Source organism: Sciurus vulgaris (genome assembly GCF_902686455.1).
Source record: "Sciurus vulgaris genome assembly, chromosome: 14".
Lineage (NCBI taxonomy): Eukaryota > Metazoa > Chordata > Mammalia > Rodentia > Sciuridae > Sciurus > Sciurus vulgaris.
In genome coordinates this window covers 7012060-7036012 of record NC_136475.1, presented here as the reverse complement: position 1 = coordinate 7036012, position 23953 = coordinate 7012060, and the positions used below count along the sequence as shown (strand labels likewise).

The following is a 23953-nucleotide window of genomic DNA, read 5'->3' as shown; positions in this document are numbered from 1 at the left end:
ATTTTTTACAGTAATTTTCTATGTATAACTTTACTATTGCTTACCTTATGTGAAACTAGTTTTCCTGAACGTTCATGAACTGCTGAGCTGAACGCGTTCTCCAGCCTCACCCTGTCATGCTTTAAGGGCCTTGAGTTTGCTCAGGTCTTTTGGCAGGTAGTTACTGAGCATGACTCTGAATCTCAAAATTACTGAGAAGGATTTGGGTGACTCGTAAGGCAGTCAGTGCTTCTTGACAACAAACAGATGCCACTTCACGGAAACGACAATAGTAGTCCAGGATTCTATCATCCCGCACGATATTACTTACATCTGGTAATGTATGAGCTAGTTCTCACTGACGCCAAGGCAAGTATTCCGTTTTCACAGAAATGCCAGGCAAGGTGCACAATAAGGCAGTACTGTGAGCCCTACCCTGCAACTTTGTTCTGAAAATTACTGATTGTGCTATCCACACCAGTGCTCGCAACACACTGCCTCGTGTGCAACCGGCCCCGGCCTCAAAGCAACTTGCCGGTACTTCCTATAGAAATTTCCACAAGGGTTTGTTTGCCTAGAGCTGAGAGTCGGCGTAGAGGCAGGGGTTCAGGGTACAGGGTGCAAAAAACTGAGCCACGGAGCGGAGCTTCAGCCTACAGCCGTCCTCCGCGGGCAGTCCCCGGAGGGCTCCGCCTCCAGGCTGGGCTCCGCCTCCAAGCTCCGGCCCTGTCCGCGCCCCCACGACCGTTCCCGCCAATGCGCCTCGCCAGCACACCTATCCACACCCCACGCCCCACCCCGCACGCGGGTCCCCGCCCCCAGACTTCGGCCCTCCTCCCGCCCCGCCCCACACCTCGCCTCTTCCACGCTGCTGCACCGCCTGGCCCCGCCCCGCCCCCACATTTCGGCCCTCCTCCCGCCCGGCCCCGCCCACACCACGCTCCCGCCCCGCCCCACGCCTCATCCACGCCGCCTCCCGCCCCCGCGCTGCGGCCCGCCTCCCGCCCCGCCCGTGCGCTCCGGCCGGCCTGAGCCCGCCTCCCCGCTCTTCCGAGCTGCCCCGGTCCTCGCGCTGGCCGGGCCTCGCTCCCCGGGCTCGCACCGCGCTTCCCCGCGTCCCGGCCCGAGCCCCGCTTCCCCGCCGCGGGCCCGCCCGCCGGGGGCGGAGCTGCGGCAGGTGCGGGCGCGGGGCGTGGCGGGCGTCCCGGGCGCCAGGTGCGCCCCCGCGCCAAGATGGCCGCCCGCCGCCCTCCCGCCGCGGCCCCGCTGCTGCGCGCCGCCCTCTGCCTGCTGTGCTGCGCCCCGGCGGCGGTGCGCGCCGTCCCGGAGCTCGGGCTCTGGACCCAGACGGTCGACGACGTAAGTGGGCTGTGGGGGCCCCCGCGGCCTGCGCCCGCCCCGTGCCGCCCGGCCCGGGCTCGGGAAGGGCAGGCTGGCCGTGCTGGCGGCCGTCCCTGCCCAGCGCCCCCGCTGGCCGCGAGGACCTGCGGGCCCGCGCTGCGGCAGCACCGCGTTCTGGGTTCTTCAGACCCGAGCCCGGGGTCCCGCGCCCCCGCGCCCCGTGGCGGCTCGACCCCTCCCGGCAGAGGCTGCTGCGGGGCGTCCCAGCCGCTCCGTTCGCCGCCGCCGTGGCGCGTCTCCCCAGCAGTGCTGTCAGTTCCGGGACTGAGCGGCCGAGGCGGGGCGGGCCGGGAGTGGCGGGCTGGGAACGCGGTCTTAGGAAGGGTGGGTGGAAGCGCTTCCCGACCCGGACACGCTTTGTGAGAAATTGGCATGTAGTTAGAGGAGATGATGTGGGAGGAAAGCAGGGGTGGAATCATGGAAAATCTTGCAAAAGAGACAGGAAGTCGGGAGGAAGCATTATCTTCTCTAGGGTCCAGTGACTCATCCAGCTGTTGGTGACGAGTATTTTCCACATGCATTGAAATGACGTCCCGCTAAAGATGAAATTTACATTTTCATTTCCTCACCCCCCGCAAAAAAATGTACAGAAGCTACACAGAGGAACAAATAGGGGTATTTTTCTGTTTCTTTCAGACCCAGTGCAGCTAAATTTCTTCCAGGGTTCTGAGTTGATGCCATATCGGGCAGCTCTATGTAATCTGCACTTTTTAATTTCTCTGAACAGTAAGAAACAAAATTTAGTGAAACACACTTATGTTTTTTTGCTGTTTCTATAGTGAATGCAATTAAGTGTCATAAACTGAAGCAAATCAACTGCACGCACTGTTGGTCTGCTTGAGCATATCTGTAAAGATATTTGCCTGTGTGTTGGATGGTGAGAATCCAAAGGCCACAGGGGAATCGTGACTTGGGTTCATGAAGAGAAGTTTTGTTTCTTGGCTGCCACATAACTTAGTCAGGCTAACTTTATTCTTGTGTTACTGGCTAGTAATGGCCTTTAAGAGCCATCTTTGCAAAAAGTGGGCTGATTCCCCCCCCCATTTCAGATGGTCAGAACTCTCCCTTCAGAACAGGAAGAGAGGGACTTTCTTTGATTTGTACTGCAAATCCATCAAGAAATGGTTCTTTTGATTAAGTTTAGCAAATAGCTTAAGTGAGCACCACAGTGTGCCTTGCACTAGACTGGTCATTGCTATTGCAAAAATGAATTTTAGACACAGCCCCATCTCTTAAGCTCATGCAGTCGTAGGGACAACTGATTCATGAGTGGATAATTATGTACATGGCAGCACAGCTGGGATGGGAGCAGAGAGGGAACTGACCCAGCCCCTTTTTCTGGACGAGATGCCTGTCCAGTCTCAAAGGATGAGTAGGTATTTCCTTGGTCAGCAAAGGCGGGGAGCAAAGCAGTAGCACTGTGAGCAGGCCCTGATGGTGCAGAGATGGATGGAGTTCTAGGTTTTTCACAGTGAAAAACCTAGCATCTGGGAGGGAGGTGGTTTATCAAAACTACATTCACTTTGAAACCAAGCCAGCAGTGTGCAGTTGCAGAGGCCCTTCACGGCGTGTCCCAGGAGCACTAACTGTGCAGTGCCCCCTCTGCCAACCTGTCATGCCCTGGCCCACCCCAGTTGGACACTTCTGATCTTTACCCATGGCAAGTGCAGAATAGATATTCTGGACAGGATTTTAAGCAAGTGAGTGATGTGAGCAGACTTATATTTTAAGGGAGATTCTCTCTGGTCAGAGGAGTTCAAGGATCAGAGAACCTAAACAATAGAGAAAAAAATTGTGACCCGATCTTTTTATGTTTGTTTTTTATTTTAGAAATCAGGACCTTTGATATTTAGGAAAACTATGTTTAATTCCACTGAGATCAAGTTTTCTGGTAAGCATAATTAAATAATATACTAATATAAACATCATCTATATTATTAATTCATTGATTTAATGTAAACTAATGTAAATATAGGAAGCTAAGCAATTGTTTTTAGTGATGATAACATTTTAGAGTTTTGTTTCAGTCAGGACTTGATTATTTACTGAGTGAATTTTTCTAATCCTTCAGAAAATGTAATAAGAATCATTCTTTTAAAATTGTAATTAAGGGCTAATAAAGTAGGCTTCAGCAAAAAAGATATTTGTTTTCTGGATACATGACTGAGTTCCAGATTTTAAAAGATATAAAATTCCTTTTGTGAATATGTGAAATGTGCTTGTGATAAGCTTTTAATGTTCTGAAATTTTTAAGTGTACATGATATAGTGTGAAATAGGAATTATTGGACACTGACATTTCAATTAGGGTTCTATGACTTAAGTAAGTGTTGTGTTTTCTGTGTAAATACTGATGTACCAACAGTGTTTGATACTTTTAATGGGTAAAATTAGATTCTATTCACTGTGGTCTAATTCTAGGAGAGTTCGGTACCAGAGTTAGAGTCGGGACAAAGCATATTTTTAGAGTAAAGCAGACTGGCCTCTCCAGGAACTGAAGCCAGGCCCCTTTCCTCGGTCATGTGTTAGGGGCGAGTCTACAACTTGGGATCTCTCCCTGGGGAATCGAGGCCAGCCAGCAGACAGGGAGCAGAGGTGGTTTAGAGAAGTTCTGGTTTCATAGTCATCCTGGTGACAATAGCATGTGAGGAGGAAATTGAAGGGCAGGACAGAGGGGACACTGCTGGGGTTCAGCAGGCACCCAGTGGCTGCGTCCAGCAGCACTGCTGGGAGAGAGGCCCTCCTGGGCCACGACTTGCTGTGAGGCGGCTGGTCCATGTGGAGGAAGCCTCCACCTGTCCAGTGCCATGCTCAGGCAACCTCTGCAACCACTGCATGTCAGGAAGGAGTGAGCCCTCAGCGCACGTCCCTCTGCAGCTGGTCCTTGTTACAGGTGCGCAGTGGGCAGTCTAGCTCATGCACTGACACCAGGAGTGTGGGAAGGGATGGTAGGCAGTTCTGTGTTCTCACAGGACCCAGTTTTAGTACCTGCAGAGCTCGGCATGGTCTTCGCTCTTAGATGTGTTCTTGCTGGTATGGATATCAGACATCTGGCTCTCTCAGGTGACCCCTCTTCTGCTACCCTGGTCAAGATGCAGTCATGTGGAGCATGCGTTGAACATATCTCCATGTAGTTTACCATCTGTCTACCTTAGATGTAGAAAAAGCATTTGAAAAATTTGTCAGGCACTGTGGCACACACCTGTAATCCCAGTGTCCGGGAGGCTGACGCAGGAGGGTCACGAGTTCAAAGCTAGCCTCAGCAAAAGTGAGGTCCTACGCAACTCAGACCCTGTCTCTAAATAAAATACAAAATAGGGCTGGGGTGTGGCTCAGTGGTCAAGTACCCCTGAGTTCAATCCCCAGTACCCGCCCCCACAAGAAGGAAAAGATTCAACACCCATTCATGATGAAAGTCCTCAGAAAACAAGAGCTGGAAGGAAGCTTCTTCAGCCTGGTGAAGGGCATCTATGAGAAGCCTTAGCTAGCATGATACCCTCAGTTTAATCCCAGATTCCATGGAGGCTCTTCTACGGGAAGCAACTGTTTCTAAAAGTTATATAAGAATACAGAAGACCTGGGATGGCCAGCACAGTTTTGTAAAAGAACAAGGTTGAAGGACTTTTATTATCCGATTTCAGAACTTACATAAAACCGTAGGCACATAGTGTGGTTCTGGACGAGGAGTAGCCATGTAGGTGGAGCAGTGAAACAGACTGGAGAGCCCAGAAGCAGCCCACACGCGAGTTGTTCACCAAGGCGCAGGGTCATTCCTAGGAGAAAGGGCGTCTGGTTAACCGCTGCTGCGGAAGCAGGCGGACATCCGTGTGGGAAGGCCGCGCAGCTCTTCGGACTCCACACCCATCTCTCCCGCCAGGGTTTCCGCACACGCTAGATCTCTCCATTGGGTGCTTGGGTTTGAGTATTCTTTTGCTTTCCTCCAGTACACTGGGTTCCTTTCTGTCTCGTCCCCCCTCAACAGCCCATGCTGTCCTTGACCTCGAGCTTGTGAAACACTGTCATGTGCTTCTTCGCTTGTCCCTCGTCTTTGTCCTGAGGACTGACTCATCCATGCTGCACTGTATGTCTGGTCTTCATGTAGGTGGCGGGTGCTGTGCATTGTACTCTTGAGAGCTGCATGAGGTCGTAGTCCTGTAACACCTTTGTTCAATTTCTTGTGGGTTCGTTTAATCCTTTCCAGTTTAAAGCTTCTTTAGGGTGCACCTGGAGTAGCCTTTACTCCACAGCTGGCTTCGCGTCACTTGTAAGGTGTGGTCTTGCTGTGCCTGTCCTGACTCTTGATGTGTTTAACGAGGCCTCTCTGTGGTTGGCGGGAACTCACATGTTCCCAGCTCTGAGAACTGCGGGCGTCTCCCTGGGCATGAGCAAGCCGCCCTCCACCAGAGCACCAGGGGCTTCGCTGTGCCGTGTCCTGCACTCTTCCTTGGAGCTTCCATCTGTGGTTGCAGTGATAGTGAGGTAGCAGCTTTCTGTTAGCTGTGATAATCCAGTGAATGTGCCTGTGACTTCACAGTGACTTCCTGGGGAAAGTAATGTCTCACTCATTGTTATTCTAAAGTAGCCCATTTTAGATTGCATTCTCAAAGGCTGGAAGACTGTGTTATTAATATAAAATGAACCTCTCTTTTTCTAAACAGTTAAGTCGTTCAGGTGTCTGAAGCCCGTGAAGTTCACTGTAGAGTGGACTTTGAAGTACCACACCTGCCACAGCGAGTACCCTGAGCTGGAGGTAAGTGGGGCTGTCCCCGCAAGCAGAGCTGGGAGCTGGGAGGTCCTGCCCCTCTGCGGTGGCCCACGTTCCCCCTGAAACGCGTCTCTGCGTCCTAAATAAGCTTGCATCTCCAAAAAAGCTATGAAGGAAACATTTTAAGTGTAAAGATTTATTAGCTTATCAGAGCGAGGCCAGAAAGAGAGGGTGATTTCAGAAGTGCCCCAGGGTAATGTCGGGCTCAAGCAGCGGGTCAGAGTGTGCTTTCTGAGGTGATTCTACACCTCCGGTTTCCGTCAGCGAAAGCTGAAGTTAGACTCGTCGGGGCCATTGGTAGAGGGACTGTGGGTTGCATACAAATGAGAATCAGCCGACATTTGAGAAAGAAATTTTAAGTTCTGCTTCATTTAAAATACTACCTGTAGGGAACGTAGAGCTTTTGTGAGAAAAGTGGGCTTAGTGAGTTCAAGTCGATCCCGGAGGAAGGCGAGGAGGAGGAAGGAAGTGGGGAAGGCCGGAGGGAGGGAGGCAGGGCAGGAAGAGGCCGGCTCAGGAAGGCCGCCATGCCCGGCTGTCCCTCTGAGGGTACTGGGCCCTGGGTCTCCCTGAGGAGGGCTCCTGAGTGGCTCTCCCAATGGTCGCCTAGAGTCATTTCATTTCAGCTTCATTTTCGTTTTCCTTGTCTGATTGACTTCTGTCCTGGGTAATGCATGGGTTTCCATGGTTTATTTGTAGTCTCTTTTCATTTGGAATAAAAAATGTCCTTTTCCTCAAATACTGCCTTTTTTACTTTATCCCCAAATGTTTTATCCCTTCCCAGTAAACTCTTGAGTAAGTTTCTTAGAACAGGTGTTCATGCAGATCACGCAGTGTGATGATTGAGTTTGGAGAGGTAACTTGGATGCAGAGCCACTTAACGTAGCATTAGACCTTATTTGCATTTCACTCCTGTCATTGATTGTCTTTGATGGATTGGGGAGAGGCAGGGACAAGCTGAGTCCAGGATCACAGTGACCATCCTTCCTTGTTTTTTAATTGCTGATAATCTAGAATGACATTTTATTTTTGAAGCATATGAATGTATTTAATTACAAAATATCCCTCAGTTTGCGTATTTCTGTTACTACTTTACCAGATTCAGGTTGTATACTTGTGCCAAGAATGCCACAGAATCCTTTGTCCACTTTTGATGTTGTTATTTGGTCAGTTGATTAAGGACATACCTGCCAGGCTTCTCCACTGTAAAGTTACTATCTTTCTCTTTGTTATTAACAATTTATAGGGATATATTTTTCGTTTGGTGGTTCTGGGGTGCTTTACTACTGAGCTACTCTCCCAGCCCTTTTTTAAATTTGATTTTGAGACAGGGTCCCCTCCCAGGCTGACTTCAAACTTGTGATCCTCCTGTCTCAGCCTCACAAGTGACTGGAATTACAGGCATATACCAAAGCACCTGACTGGGAAAATAATTTTGACACTGTAAATACCCTGTCTTTTCATCAAACATTTATCATTTACTTGAGCATCTTTTCAAGATTCTTGCCTGATGAATCAGTTATTACTGTATGATTGCTAAGTCATGATTTTCTGATTTTGTATTTTCTTCTACATTTTTATCATTCTGTACAGATGAGCTCTTCCCTTTACTCTCTTTTTCTGTCAGTAACTCAGTCATCAGAATGTGCATACTAAATTTCACTGTCATAGGTTATAATCTGTTACTACTTTAATTTATTTGCTCAAATGAGCCTATACTTGGTCTCTGAGAGCTTTTTTTTTTTTTTTTTTTTTTTTGGGTACTGGGGATTGAACCCAGGAGTGTTTTCCACTGAGCTACATTCCCAGACCTTTTATGTTTTTTTTAATTTGAGACAGGTCTTGATAAGTTGCTAAGGGGCTCACTAAATTTTTGAGACTGGCCTCATATTTTGAATGCTTCTGCCTCACTCTCTCAAGTCCTGGGATTTTAGGCGAGTATCACCGTGCCAGGTGAGGGCCAGGATTTTGATGACTGGGAGCTGCTATCAGGAGCTTGATTGATGCATCTGTTCCAGGATGCAGGGAAGTCAGGCTGTTGATGTGTAAGCATCTCCTGTGTGTTCATTTGGGTTATACTTTTGCTTCAGTAGCTGTTTGGTTTATCTTTCTTTGTAATTTAATACTGTTTTCTTTGTAAAGTCTCTTACACATAGGATAAAGTAGAAGGAGGCCCAGGACAAAGTATGCTCCAGTTTTCTATGAACTGTTTCTTTGTGGTGGTATCTTAATCACTTTTCTTACAAGCTTATTATTATACAAAAAATTCCATTGATATGTACAACTGTAATGTACTAATAAAAATTATGATTATAGTTCTGTGCAGTGTCATGCACCTATAATCCCAGCTACTTAGGAGATGGAGGCAGGGGGGTTGCAAGTTCAAGCTTGGGCAATTTAGCAAGACTCTGTCTCAAAATAAAATACAAAGGGCTGGTGGTATAGCTCAATAGTAGAACACCTGAGATGCAGGGCTGCGGGTTCAATCCCAGTACTTATGTACAGAAACAGATTACATTTATGTCATGTACTGTTGTATCTGAACACATTGGAATGACTAAAATGTCATGAGGGATCTCAGTTATACTTAGAATTATGTTCAAAATTTCCATCTCTTTGGCATTTTATTTTACTGCATATTTCCAAGTATTCCAAACTGAATAAACTCTTGGTAGTATTTAGATATTAAGTGTTATTTATCTTCCAGGAAAAGAAATATGGAAATAAATTATAACATGGAATTTTACCTTGTGTAGGAGATGTCCCAGAAACACGAACTGGAAGAAAACTTTTGTGCTTATTTGAAGAACATCAACTGCTGGACAACAAAAAATGAAAACTTAGATTGCAGCAGTGATTTACAGGTGTTTCCTGCGTTGAATGTGAGTGGCAGTCTGGCTATGTTAAAGCAGAGTCTGCTTTATTTGTAGTAAATACAAATATCAACTCGAAGTCCTGTCAGTATTGTGACGAGGGTACTTGATTCTTGGTTTTGGATCGTGTGTGGTCTCACAGAGTAAGGTGTTGTCATTGCTCTGCAGCCCTTGCAGCGACATCCTTGCCAGAGTCCGCTATGATCCGCCATTTGAAACTTATCTCCCGTTCTTTCCACGGTCCTCGGTCTGTTGCCCTGTCCTTCTGTGAGAGGAGCCCCATCACGGTCCCCAGTGACCTCCGCACTATCACATCAGTGGTGCACTGAGGCCCAGTCACTCCTGTCCGCAGCCTTCAGGACAACGCCGCTCCTCCTCAGGCCCCGCTCCCGCAGGGCGTCAGAGGGCAAAATGTCGATGGTAGTCTTCCTGGACCAGGAGGTGGCGGGGCGTTTTTGTTCTGGAAATTCCAAAGTGAAGATGAGCAGTAAATCTTTGAAGGAAGCAGTAATTTCTTTTTGAAATGCATGTAAGAGCTTAATAAATAGAAGTTCACATAAGTACACACCTGGGTGAATTTTCAAGAGCTGAACACACCTTTGTATACCCAGATCAAGAGCACAGTATTTTAGTCTGCAGAACCCCCCTTTTTGTGTGTAGGTTACATGCAAGCACCATGCCATTTATACGAAGGCACACACAGCCGTGGATTTTGGTGTTCACTGGGTGGACGGTGAGGGTCCTGAACCAGTACCCCCCAGTGGTAACCACTATCAAGCAGTAACCACACCATTAAGGAAGGATTTGTAAAAAGCAGAATTTTGTTACTCATTTTCCGAGGATGTTTGTTCTCTGATGTTCGGTTTTCAAATCTTTATTCTAACACATTTTCCTTATTTATTAAAATTACTTTTCCCTGTAGACATGCAGTAATATATAATGGGATCATTTTACTTCTTTTTCCTTTTTTCCAGAACAAAGAACTAACAGGTGTCAGAAATGTTTCAAATCAGGAAGGATCAGTGGTGAGCCATCTTACTTGTCTTTAAATCAGATGTGTACAAGTCATAGTGAGATCGAGCAGAAAACGTGACGGACAGTCAGTTGGAGAATGACAGTGTTATTGAAATCAGAAGAAAGCGCCTGCGTGATCAGCACATGCTGCTCTATCTTTGTCTAAAAATCTCTTTACTGTTGTAATTTAAGGTCAACTTCTGTGCAGCCTTTCTTTTCTTGAAAAGTAAAATCCCACTCGTGATCGTACAAGACTGCCCCACTAAGGCCCTAGAGACAGGAAGCTCAGATGTCCGGGCTGGGCGTGTGGCTCAGTGGTGGGTGCACACCCGGCCGGCGCAAGGCCTGAGTCTGATTCCCAGGAGGAGAGTCGGAGAGACGGTGAATGCAGCCTGGTGGGGGTGGTGTTCTGGGGAATTGCTAGACATCTGCAGACGGGAAGGAGTCAAGAGGGCGAGCTCGAGTTAGGGGTGGAGACTGAGGTTGGAGTTAGGAGAGCCGTGTGCTTAGTCCTGACTCCACGTTTAACCATCCTGAAGTGAAGCCTGCTCAGGAAGAGGCGGTCGCTCCGGAGGGCAGGACAGACAACACAGACTGCCTTGTGTAGCACAGTAGGAGGAGATGGGAACTGCTTGGGAAGGTGGACGGTGTCCGCTTGTGTGGGGCCGTCGGGAGGGCCCTAGTTACTACAGTGGGCGGTGCTGTTCCTTGTGGGGCTGCTTAACTTGGAATCCGTTAGTCTAGGTATGGTCGATCCTCACAGCAAGGGCATATCAGAACTATTTGTAAAAAGGAATTCTGTATCGAACACTGACAGACTTTTTTCTTGACATTTTTCCTAAACAATACAGAACAACTATTTGCATAGCACTTACATTATATTATACATTACATTATATTAGGTATTGCAAATAACATAGAGGTGATTTTTAAGCATACAGGGAGATGCGTAGATTATATGCAAACACCATGCCATTTTTTATAAGGGCCATATAGTCCCATGGAATTTTGTGTCCCTTGGTTGGGGGTCCTGAACCAGTCCTGTGGACACTGAGGGATGACAGTACCTGGCCTGACTCATTTCGGACAATGTTATCTGACTTCCTCCTTCCTCAACTCAATTTTTAAAGAACACATTTAATTCAAACAATACTTGATAATATTAGAATAAAATCTTCCTTTTTCTTCCCCCGCCCCTTTAAGTCTGGGAGTATCATGGTTTAAAAAAAAAAAAAAAAAAAAAAAGTCTCCGGCAGCCTAGCCTTCTCTATTGTATCTGTGTTTTAAAAAGCGACCCAATTCAGTTACCAGAAAGTGTTTTGAAGTGTGCTGAGCAATCGTTCAGCCCTGTCTTACACGGTAGCTTGTTAAGAGTGACATCAGGGGTCTTGTTCCCTATTTCAGGATGTGGTGGCCAGAACACAGAGAGATGGGTTTCACATCTTTATTGTTTCTATTAAAACGGAGAAAGCAGATGCCAGCTGGAACTTGAATGGTATCGTTAAACTGCATGTGTGCCTCTTCACTGTCTGTCTTCTCTGTGGTCTTTGGAATCTCTGATCTAAATCTGCATTCCCTGTTAAAATATTTATTTCGGAATGGGATGTCTTTTGTCATACGTTTTTAGGATTTAAAATTTTATGCTTATCTTAATGCACATTTTTTAATGGATTGAAAATTTTATTGTTAACTGAAGATACTTTTTATAAAATGAGTTTTTCTTTAATTGACAAATAATTGTATATATTTCAGTGTTTTGTTTTGTTTTGTTTTGGTGGCATTGGGGATTGAATCCGGGATGCTCACCACTGAGCCACATCCCCAGCCCCCTTTTTATATTTTATTTAGAGACAGTGTCTTGCTGATTTGCTTACGACCTTGCTAAGTTGCTGAAGCTGGCTTTGAACTCACGATCCTCCTGCTTCAGCCTCCCAAGCCACTGGGATTACAGGCATGAGCCACTGCACCTGGCTATTTCAGATAAATTTTAAAAATTCAAACTTCATAGTGTAATATAAATTTTTCCATCCTGTCAGATCAGAAAAATCTCAACATGGAAATGGGTATGCAACCGTTAACAGTTGTCAGGGGTTTTAAGTGTTTCTTATTTGAACACTTTTATTTTAAAGGATCTGTTTGCGAGATATGGTGGCACACACGTGTAATCCCACCAACGTGGAGGCTGAGGCAGAATTGTGGGTTCAAGCCCAGCCTGGGCAACTTAGTGACACCCCATGTCAAAACCCAAACCAGGCGGGGGATGTAGCTCAGTGGTAGAGTGCTTTCCTAGCCTGCGTGAGGCCCTGGTTCAATGCCCAGTACTGCCAAATATAAACACATAAATAGAGGATCTGTCCATAGCCTAGGAGTAGAAGTAACATGTCCGCCTGCTGTGGCCTCTGCGGTCTGTGACACCGCCTCTGCCCCCACCCGCAGGGCCTCCTCAGCTGGTTCCCCACAAGAGCAAGCTCACAGTGAGCTGTTCTCCAGGAACAAATGCTTTCACGGTCTGGAATCACCTTGGCTGTCCTCTTCCAAGGTGGCGTCTGCTGGATCGCAGCGGTACCAACAGCCCTTGACGGCCCGGGGACTCCACTGACTCCAGGGCCTTGCTGTGAGGCACATCCCAGCCCACCACCCCATCTTAATGTCACATGGCGGGGAGTGAATGTCACCAGCCCTTCACCTCTTCCTGGGTGTCGTGCCTTCTCCCGGGCAGCAGTGGGCAGTGTTGGGCCTGCAGCTGGGAGCAGGACCGTGCCCAGCCTGTGTGTCTCGCCCTGCGCATGGCACTGTGCTCATCTCCTTTCGGAATTCAGCCCAGCGGCTTGAGTGGCTTGAGTTCAGCTGCTCATCCCTGCTGCATTCAGGGGGTCGGGCCTCAGTGAGTTCGGCCGTTGTGAGGAGCCAGTCGCAGGTCTGGTTTGGGACTGGTTTGGGATCTTGCTTTCTGTGTGGGATCAGATTAGTACAAGTTAGAGGTGTCTTGCTTGATGATATTACATAATCAAACAGTTAACTGATTATCCATGCATCCGGTGTGTATAGGTGTGTATAGGTGAAATTGAGCAGTCGTTGGCATGGTTTGTGTTCTCCAAGCCTTTTTGGAACTGAGCTTATGTTTGTTTATTTGTTGATTGATTGGTTGATTGATTGGTACTGGGGATTGAACCCAGGAGCATTTACCCATAGAGCCATATCCGCAGCACTTTTTAAATATTTTATTTAGCGACAGGGTCTTGCTGAGTTGCTTAGGACCTCGCTAAGTTGCTGAGGCTGGCTTTGAACTCTCGATCCTCTTGCCTCAGCCTCCTGAGTCGCTGGGATACAGTCATGCATCACTGTGCCCGGCTATTTTTCTTTTCTTTTCTTTTTTTTTGTGGTACTGGGGATTGAACCCAGGGCCTTGTGCTTGCAAGGCAAGCACTCTACCAACTAAGCTATATCCCCAGCCCCATTATTTTCTATTTTTATAATTGGTGCCTGATTATATTTTAAGACTTAAGAATGCTAACTAATTCTTTTATTTCTTCTCTGTCCCTACTGTCACCATCTCTAGTTTCTCTTTCAATGATGGGGCCTCATGGATATATCTCTGCATCAGATTGGCCTCTAATGATCGTGAGTATTTTTCATCTTTTTTCCTTTTGAAAAATGAATTTTGTGTGCTCATTGGGAAACAAAAATTTTAAGAGTGTGGGGATTAACAATCATTGGTAGCTAATGCTTTGTCATACCCTCTTTTTTGGTTCCAAAGGGACTAGAAGGTGAATGATTGGATACTCAAATGTAGAAATGTCAACTTCCACATCATCAGAAGGTTTAACTGACTGAAATTGTTTCTCTTCCTACAGTTTTACATGGTGATGTGTATTGTTTATATATTGTATGGTATACTCTGGCTGACATGGTCTGCCTGTTACTGGAAAGATATATTAAGAATCCAGTTCTGGATAGCCGCTGTGATTTTCCTAGGAATGCTGGAAAAAGCAGTTTTTTATTCGGAATACCAAAACATCAACAGCACTGGACTGTCAAGTAAGTCTTGAGGGTCTCGTGCCTCTAATACGATGTAGCGTTGCCCCACACCTGTGAGCGGAGTTGTGGGAGCCCCCTCTGTGTGGGGCTTGGGAGGAGGAAAGAGGAGGGAAGCCAAGAAGAGGAGGTCGCTGTGGTGCCTGGTCTGGGCCAGCGCACCTCTTCATTTTCTGTTTTCCTTCTTGATAACTTTCCCTCCTGGAAAAAGGAAGATTCCTTTTCCCTAAGGTTCAGCTTAGATTAAAACAACCAAGTTCTGGGCAGGAGGACTTGAGAAGAGGCCCACCTTTTAACATGACCCCCTTTTCCCATCAGTCTTTTCCCTTCTCTAAAGAAAGAGCAAAGGCAGTGTGACCATAGGGAGTGGAGTCAGCAGCCTCAAGGTGCCAGGCCTTCCCACCTCTTCACTCCTGCAGGAGCCTCGTGATTCTGGTGGCCCGTCACCGCATACACAGTGGGATGTGTAAGGCAGGGACAGCTTGTGTTAGGTGCCCCCCCCCACCCGCACCCTGTGCTCTAAAAGGTACTTCCGAGTGATACCTACAAGTGATCCTGGTAGAGTTTCAAGGGACATTGTTATGTCTGCTGTTTATCAAGTATGCTCCAGGAGAAGAGGGTTGGAGCACAGGTGAAACATTCGTGGTAACATTGATAAGTGTCGAAGCTCAGCTATGGGTTCGTGGAAACTTGCTTACTGATTTAATCCCTGTTGGGGAATATTTGAAATTTGCCAAAATAAGGAGTTTCAAAGGTCTTGTAGAAAAGAATAAAGAAAGGGCAAGCATGCAGGGTGCATGGTGGAGTATAGCTGCTGTAGAAGCGTTTCTGGGTCAGTGGTGTGCACGCACGTTGTGTGCACACATGTTGTGTGCACGTGTGCTCTAGATCAGTGATGAGGAGGGGGTGGGTCTGCTGCCTACGGTGAAGCTTTGCTGAACGCAGTTCAGCTCCTTGCTGTTATGCGGTCTGCACCTGGGTGAGGAGCAGCAGAAGGCAGAGATCTAGGAAGAGATCCTTGGGAATGGCAGGTCCTCTTGTGACATGGCACCAGGGGGCTTGGAAGAGAAGCCCTGTTCTGCTGTCAGCATCTTCCACGAGTCCTGTCCCATAGCAGAGGTGCCTGAAAATCAGGCCTGGGCTGGCATCCTTTCTGATGTTCCCAGGAGGGAATTCTGTAAGTAAGCTGTCCGGCTCACCTTGATCCTGGAAGGACCGATTTAGCAAAACCACTAAGGGGGTAGGAAGCAGTGGCTGTTAGAGCCCAACACAGGTCCTCCGAGAATGGGTTCTGTCAGGCTGATTTCTTTCTTCTGGGCAATTAGATTGGCAGTTAAGAAAATGTCATAAACTTAAGATAGCTAGATTTCTCCAGGGTATTTGGGGGGGGGGGGTCTCTTGTGATTTCTTACAGACAAGACAGGAGCATGAGCTGAAAACTGGTTGCCAGAAGAGTTACCAGAAGAGGTCAGGCAGACAGTCGCCTATTAGTCTATTTATTGACTGACAGTAGCCTATCAGTCAATTCTGTTCAGTTTTGTCACATTCTGTTCAATTTTGTGATGATGTGAGGCTTGCAGGAGTGTAATCACTCACCTGAAGATAAATGATGGGATGCAGAGAGATGACATCCTGAATGGGAAAGTGGAATTCAATGGGTAAGATCTTGAACGTGGGATCGAAGTACAGATTGCAGAAACACAGGTGCATGGTTTTTAAAAGGATTTGAGGATCGAGGCTGATGAAAAGCAAACAGCACAGGCAGCGAGAGCGGTTGCCCCCCACGGGCTCCCGCAACCTTAGATCGGTGCAGGAGCCATCGCGGAGTCGGGACTGAGAACCTGCCTTGCAGGTCAGACTTTTCCAGAAAGGTGTATTTGCACTCCTTCAAAAGGAGCAGCTGTGGTGGGCTGGAAGGCACCCGTCTCCACACATTTGTGCCTTACCCTCTCCCCACGTTCTGGTCTCTCCTGAGGTCTCCTCCCTGGTTTCTTCTAAAGCTTTCTCTCTCGTCAGGACCTCTATCCCCAAGCTATAGAGCAGCACGTCACCTGCCCACACCTGAGTGCCTTGCTGGCTTCTCGTCTCTACAGAGATGAAGTGCGTGCCTTCCGCCCTTGCACCTGCCTCGTCTGATCCCAAACCCACTGCTCTTCCAGGTTTTTCTCTCGCTGCCAGCAGGCCTCCTTGCCTCCTTCCTCCCTCTGGTTCCTGAGCTACCTAAGATGTTGGATAGGGTCTCCTGTGGCTTTGTGCAGAAAGGCAGCTGGAGATCACAAGAGCAGAAAGCATCCGGTGGCTTCGTGACTGGCGTGAGCCCCGGCTGGCTGCTTTGCAAACGTCTGCCCGCTCTTCTCCGTCCTCACCGCCAGGACCCCCTCGCCTCTCCCCCAGGGGTCTGGCATGGCCTCTGGAGCACTTTCCTTGCCCACAGTCCACTCGTCCCCCGCCGTGGTGGCAGCACCCGCCCTCTTGCTGCAGCAGTCTGCCCATTGCTTCCGAGTGGCCATAGAAGCGAATCCCTGGGGCTTTGCAGCCTGAGTGTTTGAGCTCCTCAGCTCTGCCACAGAAACATGCAAGCAAGTCTTCCAGCAGAACTTTGTTTACCAAACCAGACGAGGGCCGACTCGGCCCTTGGGTGGAGGTCGTCCCTCTTACTCCCATGTTCACCACCACGGCCAAGGTCCAGACTCCTGACAGGCCCCAGAACCTACACGGTGGTCACTGATTAGTGGCCAGGCTCTCCTCAACCTCCGTGTTCCTTGCCCTGCTGGAGGCTGCTCACGGGGCGCACGCCATTATCTCTGCTCTGCCCTTTCCTTTCCCACATGCTGTCCCTGACCTTGCAAGTCCTGTTGTAGATGTCACTTCATCACTGTTATCTGAGCTTTTCTGGGCCCACTTCTGCCTCCCCTGAGTGTGGATTAGGTTGGGCTTCCTCTAGTCTCAGGGCTACTGCGTCACATCCAGCATTCGGAAAACAGGCTGAACTCTGTCTCTTTACTTGGACAGGGTACAAGTCCCATGCAGGTGGGGACCAAGGTGTGTCTTTCAATATCACAGCCACCCAGTGGGAGCATAATGGTGTGTGTGACGATGCTGGGGACCGAAGCCAGGGCCTCACTGTGCTAGCCGACACATACACTGTTACAGCTAGTGGTGGAGGCATCCTCCAGAGAGAAGCTGCAGGCGTGTTATGGCTCAGTCACAGGACAAGAAGCGGGAAGGAGCTGGGTATCCCCAGGGCAGCTCGGGAGACAGAAGAGTGCTGTCCAGCAGAGCCCATCAGATCTGGACGGCTTCCTCAGGAGGCTGTGAACTCTCCACCCCTGAGGGTTTCAGACATCAGGTGGCTTAGAGAACTTTCAAACCAAATCTGGCTAGTGGCTCTGCTCAGACTGTAGTGGTCCATAGCACACGCCTAGAGTCTTGGGTGGAAGGCCTTCAGATGTGCACACGGTGAAGTACTTTCTTTTTCCCCCGCAGCCCAAGGTTTATTGATATTTGCGGAGTTGATATCTGCCATTAAGAGGACGTTGGCCCGCCTCCTGGTGATCATTGTGAGCCTGGGTTATGGTATTGTGAAGTAAGTACTGGGGGTGGAACACCTTGTCTCTCACCTGGTGACTCGGGTGCATCATGACCTTGGTGGAACTGGCAACTCCTCAGTGGCTTTATGCAAATCACCAGGGGAAAATCTGCAAGAAAATGGTTTTAAGAGACTTCCTGGGCTGTGGCTGGAACTCTGGCAGAGCCTTTGCCTAGCATGGGCAGGGTCTTAGGTTCCATACCCAGCCAAAAAATAAAAAGGTTGCGGGAATAGGTACTTTATGTTATTGCCAAATAAATATTCTGAATTTGAATTGTAATAACTTTATAGTTAGGCTCACCAAGTGTTAACTCGAAGGACAATGGAAAATCTAAAGTGTCTCTTATAGGTCCAGCCATTTTGTTTTCTAGCCAGTACAGCAAAGCTTTTGCAGTCACGTTTGAGTGTTGTAGAGTTGGTTAGACACCGTGTCAGCAGGATGACTGACGAAGCCCGTGTGTCCCCTGAGGACCCTCCCAGCAGGCCTGTCCTCGCAGGTCCGTGAGTGTGGGAGAACTTGTCCTCTTCACCCTCTTGCTTTTTCAGACCCCTGTTCTTGCTTCCCTAAACTTTCTCCTTCCCAGAAGCTCATCTTCAGCCTCCCGCCGGCTTCCTTGGAGACTGAACTGCAGACTCCCGCCCTCCGTCTTGCAAGCAGGCTCTCTTCCTCCTCCAAGCCTCCCCAGCTGGAGTTCCTGCACTTCCGCTAGTCCCCTCGCTGATCCGGGCTCACGCCTGCCTCTCCTGCCCTTGGCTACTCTTGTTACAGCCACTGGTTTCCTGTGGTGGTCAACTGCACCCTGTTTGTGAGCTCAGTTTGAGCAACACCTTTCCAACTGTTGTCCCCTGTCTCCTGTTCACTCTCTGTCCCCTGCGTGCCCTCTGACCTTTCGGCCCTAGCACCCTTCCCCTGTGGTGTCCTCACTTTGTTCCTGGTTCTGGCCCCCTGCTGCCCCCAATTGTCCTGGAGGGCCTTCTTGACCGCCTCGCAGCCAAACCATGGAAGGCCCAGCTTTCCGTCTGCATCAGGCTCACAGGCGTGAGCATCTGCCCGGGAACAGCTCTGGCCCTCATTTCCTGGTGACTTTCTGTACTGCAGGGGCAGTTCTCCCAAACCCCTGGCAGAATGGCTCCTCCCCCCTTTCTAGTCTCCACCATGCCTTCCCTCACACTGCCCTGGGCTCCTTCCTCGCTGAGAGAGCCTCTGCGTGGTCGCCCTCAGGTCCTGGCCTCCTCCCGGGCTGTCCCTGCCCTGTGCCCACACAGCCATCAGACCGCCCCAGTGGCAGCTCCCATCTCCCCTGCCTCTCAGCGTTCCTCCCTGGCGGGTCACTGTCAGCCTGCCACTGATTGTGCCCTTCTTCAAAGCAAGGCCTACAAGCCCCCAGGCCCCTGCTTCTGCCTCATCCCTGGTCGCAGGTGCCACCTCAGCCTCCTGTGTTCTCTTGAACGTCCCCGGCGAGGTTCTGCCCCACTGCTCCTCTCAGCCTTCTCTTGTCAGGTCACCATGACCTCCCCTGCCTGTTTGTGTGGCCCTGGTCAGTGCCAGTCGGGTGTGCAGCCGGTAGCCTGGGGCGCAAGCCCTGCCTTTGCGCTCTCTCCAGGAGCGCAGCGTGCGTTCTGCCTCCATCGCGGCAGGTCCTTCCTCACCCCTCTTCGAGCACTGCCTTGGCGTGCCCGCGTTTGGACTTCAGACCCCGGGCTCCCCAGGTTCCCCTGACTTCTCCTTGGGCGGCCTTCTTGACAACATCCCAGCCTCGATAGGTCCAGCTTCCCATCTGTGCCAGGCCCAAGAGCTGGGCACCCTGGCTGGCCTCACGAGTGCTCCCCCCAGGCCTCTGCTCCACTGCCAGTGCATGCTGTGTGTCCCTGTCCCACGTCTTCTTTACAGAGCTACCCAGTGCATACTTAGTATGTATTGCCTGTCCCCTCACGCTCTGGTGGCTTCCATGGAGTAGGAGCTTTGCTGGTTTGGGTCCTTGACTCAGCCCCCATGCAGGCCTTAGCAGGTGCCCAGTGACCTGCACTGAAGGCCTGCATGTGCATGTGAGCTAGGGTTTGAGTTAAAAAGGTTCTCCACTGGACTTCATCGAGATTTCTTCTCAACAAAGAGGCCGCTTTGTGGTCCGCACGTAGACAACCTGGAACAGCACAGCACCCTCGTAGGGGGGAGCCGTCTGTGCAGCGTAGGTCTGGTTGTGAACCTCAGGTACACAGGTGTGCTGTTGCTGCAGAAGGAGCTGGAGCATGGGTTGGGTTGGGGCACAGGCCCTTTCTGAACAAGTCCCTCCACTGTTGGATTGTTCCCTTGAACTCTAGAGTCGGAGCAGTACGAGTTCTAGTGGTTTGGGTGTTCTGGTTAGCTGGTTATAACTAGATTAGGTAAATAATTTTGTAGATCAACTATGGACTTTAATCTTTATTTAGATTTTGTTTTAAAATGAGTACCTTATTTTTTTCAAAATCAGTTTTTCTAGTAGACTCGAGGGTTTTTGTGTATTCTGAAATGTATGTGCTGCGATCAATGCTGATTTGTAAATGTCATGAAATTTTCTTTATTTTCATATTATTGAGAAGATACACACTCCACATCTTTGCATTTCTGCAGTTCATTTATGTTTTACAAGTCAGAAATATTATTTTTAACTCTTCAGTGTGAAGAACGCAAACTAGATTCTGTTAGCACTCTTGTTACGAGTGGAGGAGGCAGAGGTCGGGGGAAGCCCTGGTGCTCCCTCTCCGCTCCATTCTTGCTCTGCTCAAGTCAGAAGGTCTGTGAACTGCCTCCGGGTGGACCTTCCTCACCACGGTTTGTAAGCCGTGTCAGTAGGAGAAAGAGTTCTCCCAGTGGCTGTTGGACGTGGGCACTTACCTTCCAGACTTCCCCAACCTTGTGGTCCACTCAGCAGAAATAGTGCCCAATTACAGTTACTGTGTTGCATCAACTTGCACAGAATCCTCTTGTGGCCTCAAACTGTTGCTTCCCCGGCATCTGTGCAGTCTTGGGTCCTAGAGGAAGGGACTGTATTGCCCAGGCCTGTTTCTGCCGGGCGTCAGCCGGGCCTCTGGAGCCAGAGCCGGCTGAGTTGATTAGAGGGTGTGGTTGCTGCGTGTGTGCTCTCTCACCTGCCTCCTCCTGCCTCCTCCTCGCTCCAGGCCTCGTCTCGGAACCGTCATGCACCGGGTGATCGGACTGGGCCTGCTTTACTTCATCTTCGCTGCTGTTGAGGGCGTGATGCGGGTCGTCGGGGTAAGAGCTGTGTGATTCCCGCCACCCCTTTTATTGTTGCTGTGAAATTTGTTTTAGCTCCTGAGATGATTTTTTTTTTTTTAATTTAAAGACAGAATTTATTTAAAACTAAAAAAAAAGACCCCAGCAGAGCTTTTTTCCTATGAGATATTTCCCTTTTCGGTACTTCCTGAAGAAGACAAGAGTCCTTGTTAAAATGAAATGGTGGGTTGTAGCAATCCCAGCTAATGTCCTCCCCAGAATTAGCTCCATCTCTGAATCATTCAGTTATTCTCCATGAAGAACGTTTGTCTGTCATTATTCAGTCTGTACACATCCATGTCTTCCTTCATTCTGGATTTTAAAATGTGTCAAGTGAACAGAAAGCTCATGACCCCCGCCAGGCACATAGACGTGACCTTTCATCAGTCTCCTGAGTCTCACTGGTTTGATTGGTTTGAGTTTTCTCTGTCTTGTGGCTGTTGGGGTTTCAGCAGACCCCAGGTTGGACCCAGGAAGTGGTAGTGTTCGTAGAAAGGACTCTGGTGACATGGACAGCAGGGCTGCTGACGGGGACGTGTTCACACTTTCATCTGTGAGACCTCTAGGTGTCTAGCTTTGGCCTTCCTTGACAAGTGATTAGACCAAGTGATTAGGGTGACTGTACCTACCTTGTCATTCCACCCAGAGTGACCTTTGGGTTAGATGTGTGAGTCAGACCATCATGCACAGAGGCGTGAGTGTGTGTCACCACGAAGCTTACCTCTACGAGCTGACCCCAGGAGCAGGAAATGTCCAGTAAATGTCAAAACCTCATTTCTCTTTCTGTCATGTGTGACACACCCACCTCTGTTAAATACACCTGCTCTTTTATTCTTCTGGATTTATTTTTATTTTTTCATATAATGAGCTCCACATTTATATTTATATAAATCACAGAAAATTTTTCTTTGCTAGGAAGAAAAGAGAAGGTATATATTCCACATCTAAATGGAGTGTATACATTGTATTTCCTTAAACACGTTCATAACATCTTAGTGACTGTCCTAGATACCACTGGTCAGGGTGTGGTCTCAGTTGGTCCATGCCTGCAACACGTCCTCCTTGTTTTACCTCTCTGTTCCTTCACAGTGGGTCAGGAGAGTCAGGAGCTCGATTCGTTAGCACCCTGGCCGTAGGTTTGTTGTGAGGGAGGAGGTTGAAAGAGCTGGCTCCAGGAGACTTGGGACTTCGCGCTTTTTGTTTGCCAGCCCATGATAGTTTTACATTGCTGTTTTCAAATGAGCTGATGATCAGTTGACATTCGTTACTTCCAAATAGACAATTTCCACATGCTAAACACAGTTCTCTTAAGAGAGATAATCTTTTATGTGACATAGTACAGTGATAAAATAAGCCGAATGTTCCTCCATCAGAGGATAATTGCACTGAAATGAAACTTACCCTCAGGTTTCCCCGTTTTTGTCTTCTAGGGTTCTAACCACTTAGCTGTTGTCTTGGGTGACATTATTTTAGCAGTTATTGACTCCATTTTTGTGTGGTTCATATCCTTTACTGTGTCCTTCTAAAACAGTTTGTTGTATCATTAAAATCAGATTACTTTTAATTTGTAATAATCATAGAATGAAGTATAGCCACGAATCGTTCTCTCAATATAAGTTTAGTTGAAGGTGAAGAAGTAATAACTCCCCAAATAAGGACTGTCTTCGTATTTCCCATTTAGTTCAGCCAGTGTGTAAGTGCTTCGTAGGAGCCTTGCATGGGTGAAGAAGACTCCCTGCATTTAGAGAATTCACAGCCTGAAGAGGGGACAGACGTGTAACTAGCAGCAACAGAGCAACAGCCATGGCCCTTTTAGAGTGAACAGGGAGGAGAGAAATTATTTCTGGCATAAAGACCAAGGAAGCCTTTGGCAGGGACGGTAGCGTTTAAATTGAGACTGGCAGGACCAGCGGGGGCTTGGCAGGAGGAGAACTGGGAAAGGCTTTCCAGGAGAAATGAGGGGGACAGATGGTTGAGAGCATGAGACTCGCTGCTGAGGACCCGTGTGGGAAGCACACAGGTGGGGCAGAGGGAAGGGCGGCGTGGTGCGTGGGGCCACAAGTCACCTCGGGCAGCTGCAGTGGAGGGCAGGGGCGTCACGATGAGCCACCAGCAAGACTCAGGGATGCCACAAGGCGGCCAGGAGGAGACAGGCCCAGTCAGGAGTCACTTGCAGTCCTCAGGAAGGCACATCGCGGGTCAGAAGGGGACGGAGTCCAGCAGTCGTGCTGCTAGAAACCGGTTCTAAAGAGACCAGTGTGTGCTTGGGACCACCGGGCCCGTGTCGCGTTCTCCAGGTGGTGAGCTCGGAGGAGGAGCCAAAGTGAAGGAGGTGTGGGCTGCCCAGGGCATTCGTGGGAAAACAGGGTCGGGAATGCCAGCCCGGACTGTCGGCAGCCCTGGAGGAGCGCTGGCCTCGCGGCAGGAAGCCCTGAGTTCCACCCCAGCACTGCCACAGATACGGGTGAAAGATCACAGCCGTGGGTAGCAGAAGGTCACATCCGAAGTCACGCCGTGACGCGACCCAAGGAGAACACACAGGCCAGGGAAGCCAGGAGTGGGTGGCCCTCCGGGGACCTGAGTCCCAGGCTGGGGGCGGAGAGGCTGGGGGATGGGAGGCATTCTGGAGAAAACATGAGCTGGTGGAGCAGAGCACAGGTTGTGCACACCCGGGACATGGTCTTTCTTCCCCTTCATCCTGCGACCCTCTCCTCATCTGTGGCTTTCCTACTCACATGTCTTCTTGTTTCCACTCCTTAATACCTTCACCGTTTGCCACTGAATTTCCTTTGATTGTTTCCCTTGAATTCTTTTCGTTTTCTCATCTGTGTTTCTCACAGGAAGGGCCAGAGGGCTTGACCTTGCCGGAGCCTCTTCTCCACAGGAAAGGCCCCCCCTCTGCAGGTGTGCTGGCAGAGCTAGCCCTGCCCGAGGCATCTCAGCCCCTAATGGCGTGATTTCTAAGCCTGGCCAGTCTAGTCTGCAAGTTCCCTCTTTGTGAATTCTCGGTGTACTTCCAAGTTGGAA

At 49.2% G+C, this 23953-nt stretch overlaps 1 protein-coding gene across 2 annotated transcripts in view; it reads left to right on the top strand.

The window, feature by feature from the left end:
• The first annotated feature begins 985 nt into the window (after window positions 1–985).
• TMEM87B (transmembrane protein 87B) overlaps window positions 986–23953 on the top strand; it is a 47463-nt gene continuing 24495 nt past the window's right edge. The window contains exons 1-11 of one of the 2 annotated variants that reach the window (XM_079110665.1): window positions 987–1338; window positions 3211–3271; window positions 6038–6129; window positions 8901–9026; window positions 9992–10042; window positions 11436–11526; window positions 13591–13652; window positions 13886–14069; window positions 17553–17652; window positions 20812–20905; window positions 22357–22430. In XM_079110665.1, the coding sequence (XP_078966791.1) occupies window positions 1213–1338; window positions 3211–3271; window positions 6038–6129; window positions 8901–9026; window positions 9992–10042; window positions 11436–11526; window positions 13591–13652; window positions 13886–14069; window positions 17553–17652; window positions 20812–20905; window positions 22357–22430 (1061 nt within the window). In that variant the 5' untranslated portion in view covers window positions 987–1212. Of the gene's footprint in view, window positions 1339–3210; window positions 3272–6037; window positions 6130–8900; window positions 9027–9991; window positions 10043–11435; window positions 11527–13590; window positions 13653–13885; window positions 14070–17552; window positions 17653–20811; window positions 20906–22356; window positions 22431–23953 lie in introns of both variants that reach the window. The other variant, XM_079110666.1, reaches the window with a different exon arrangement.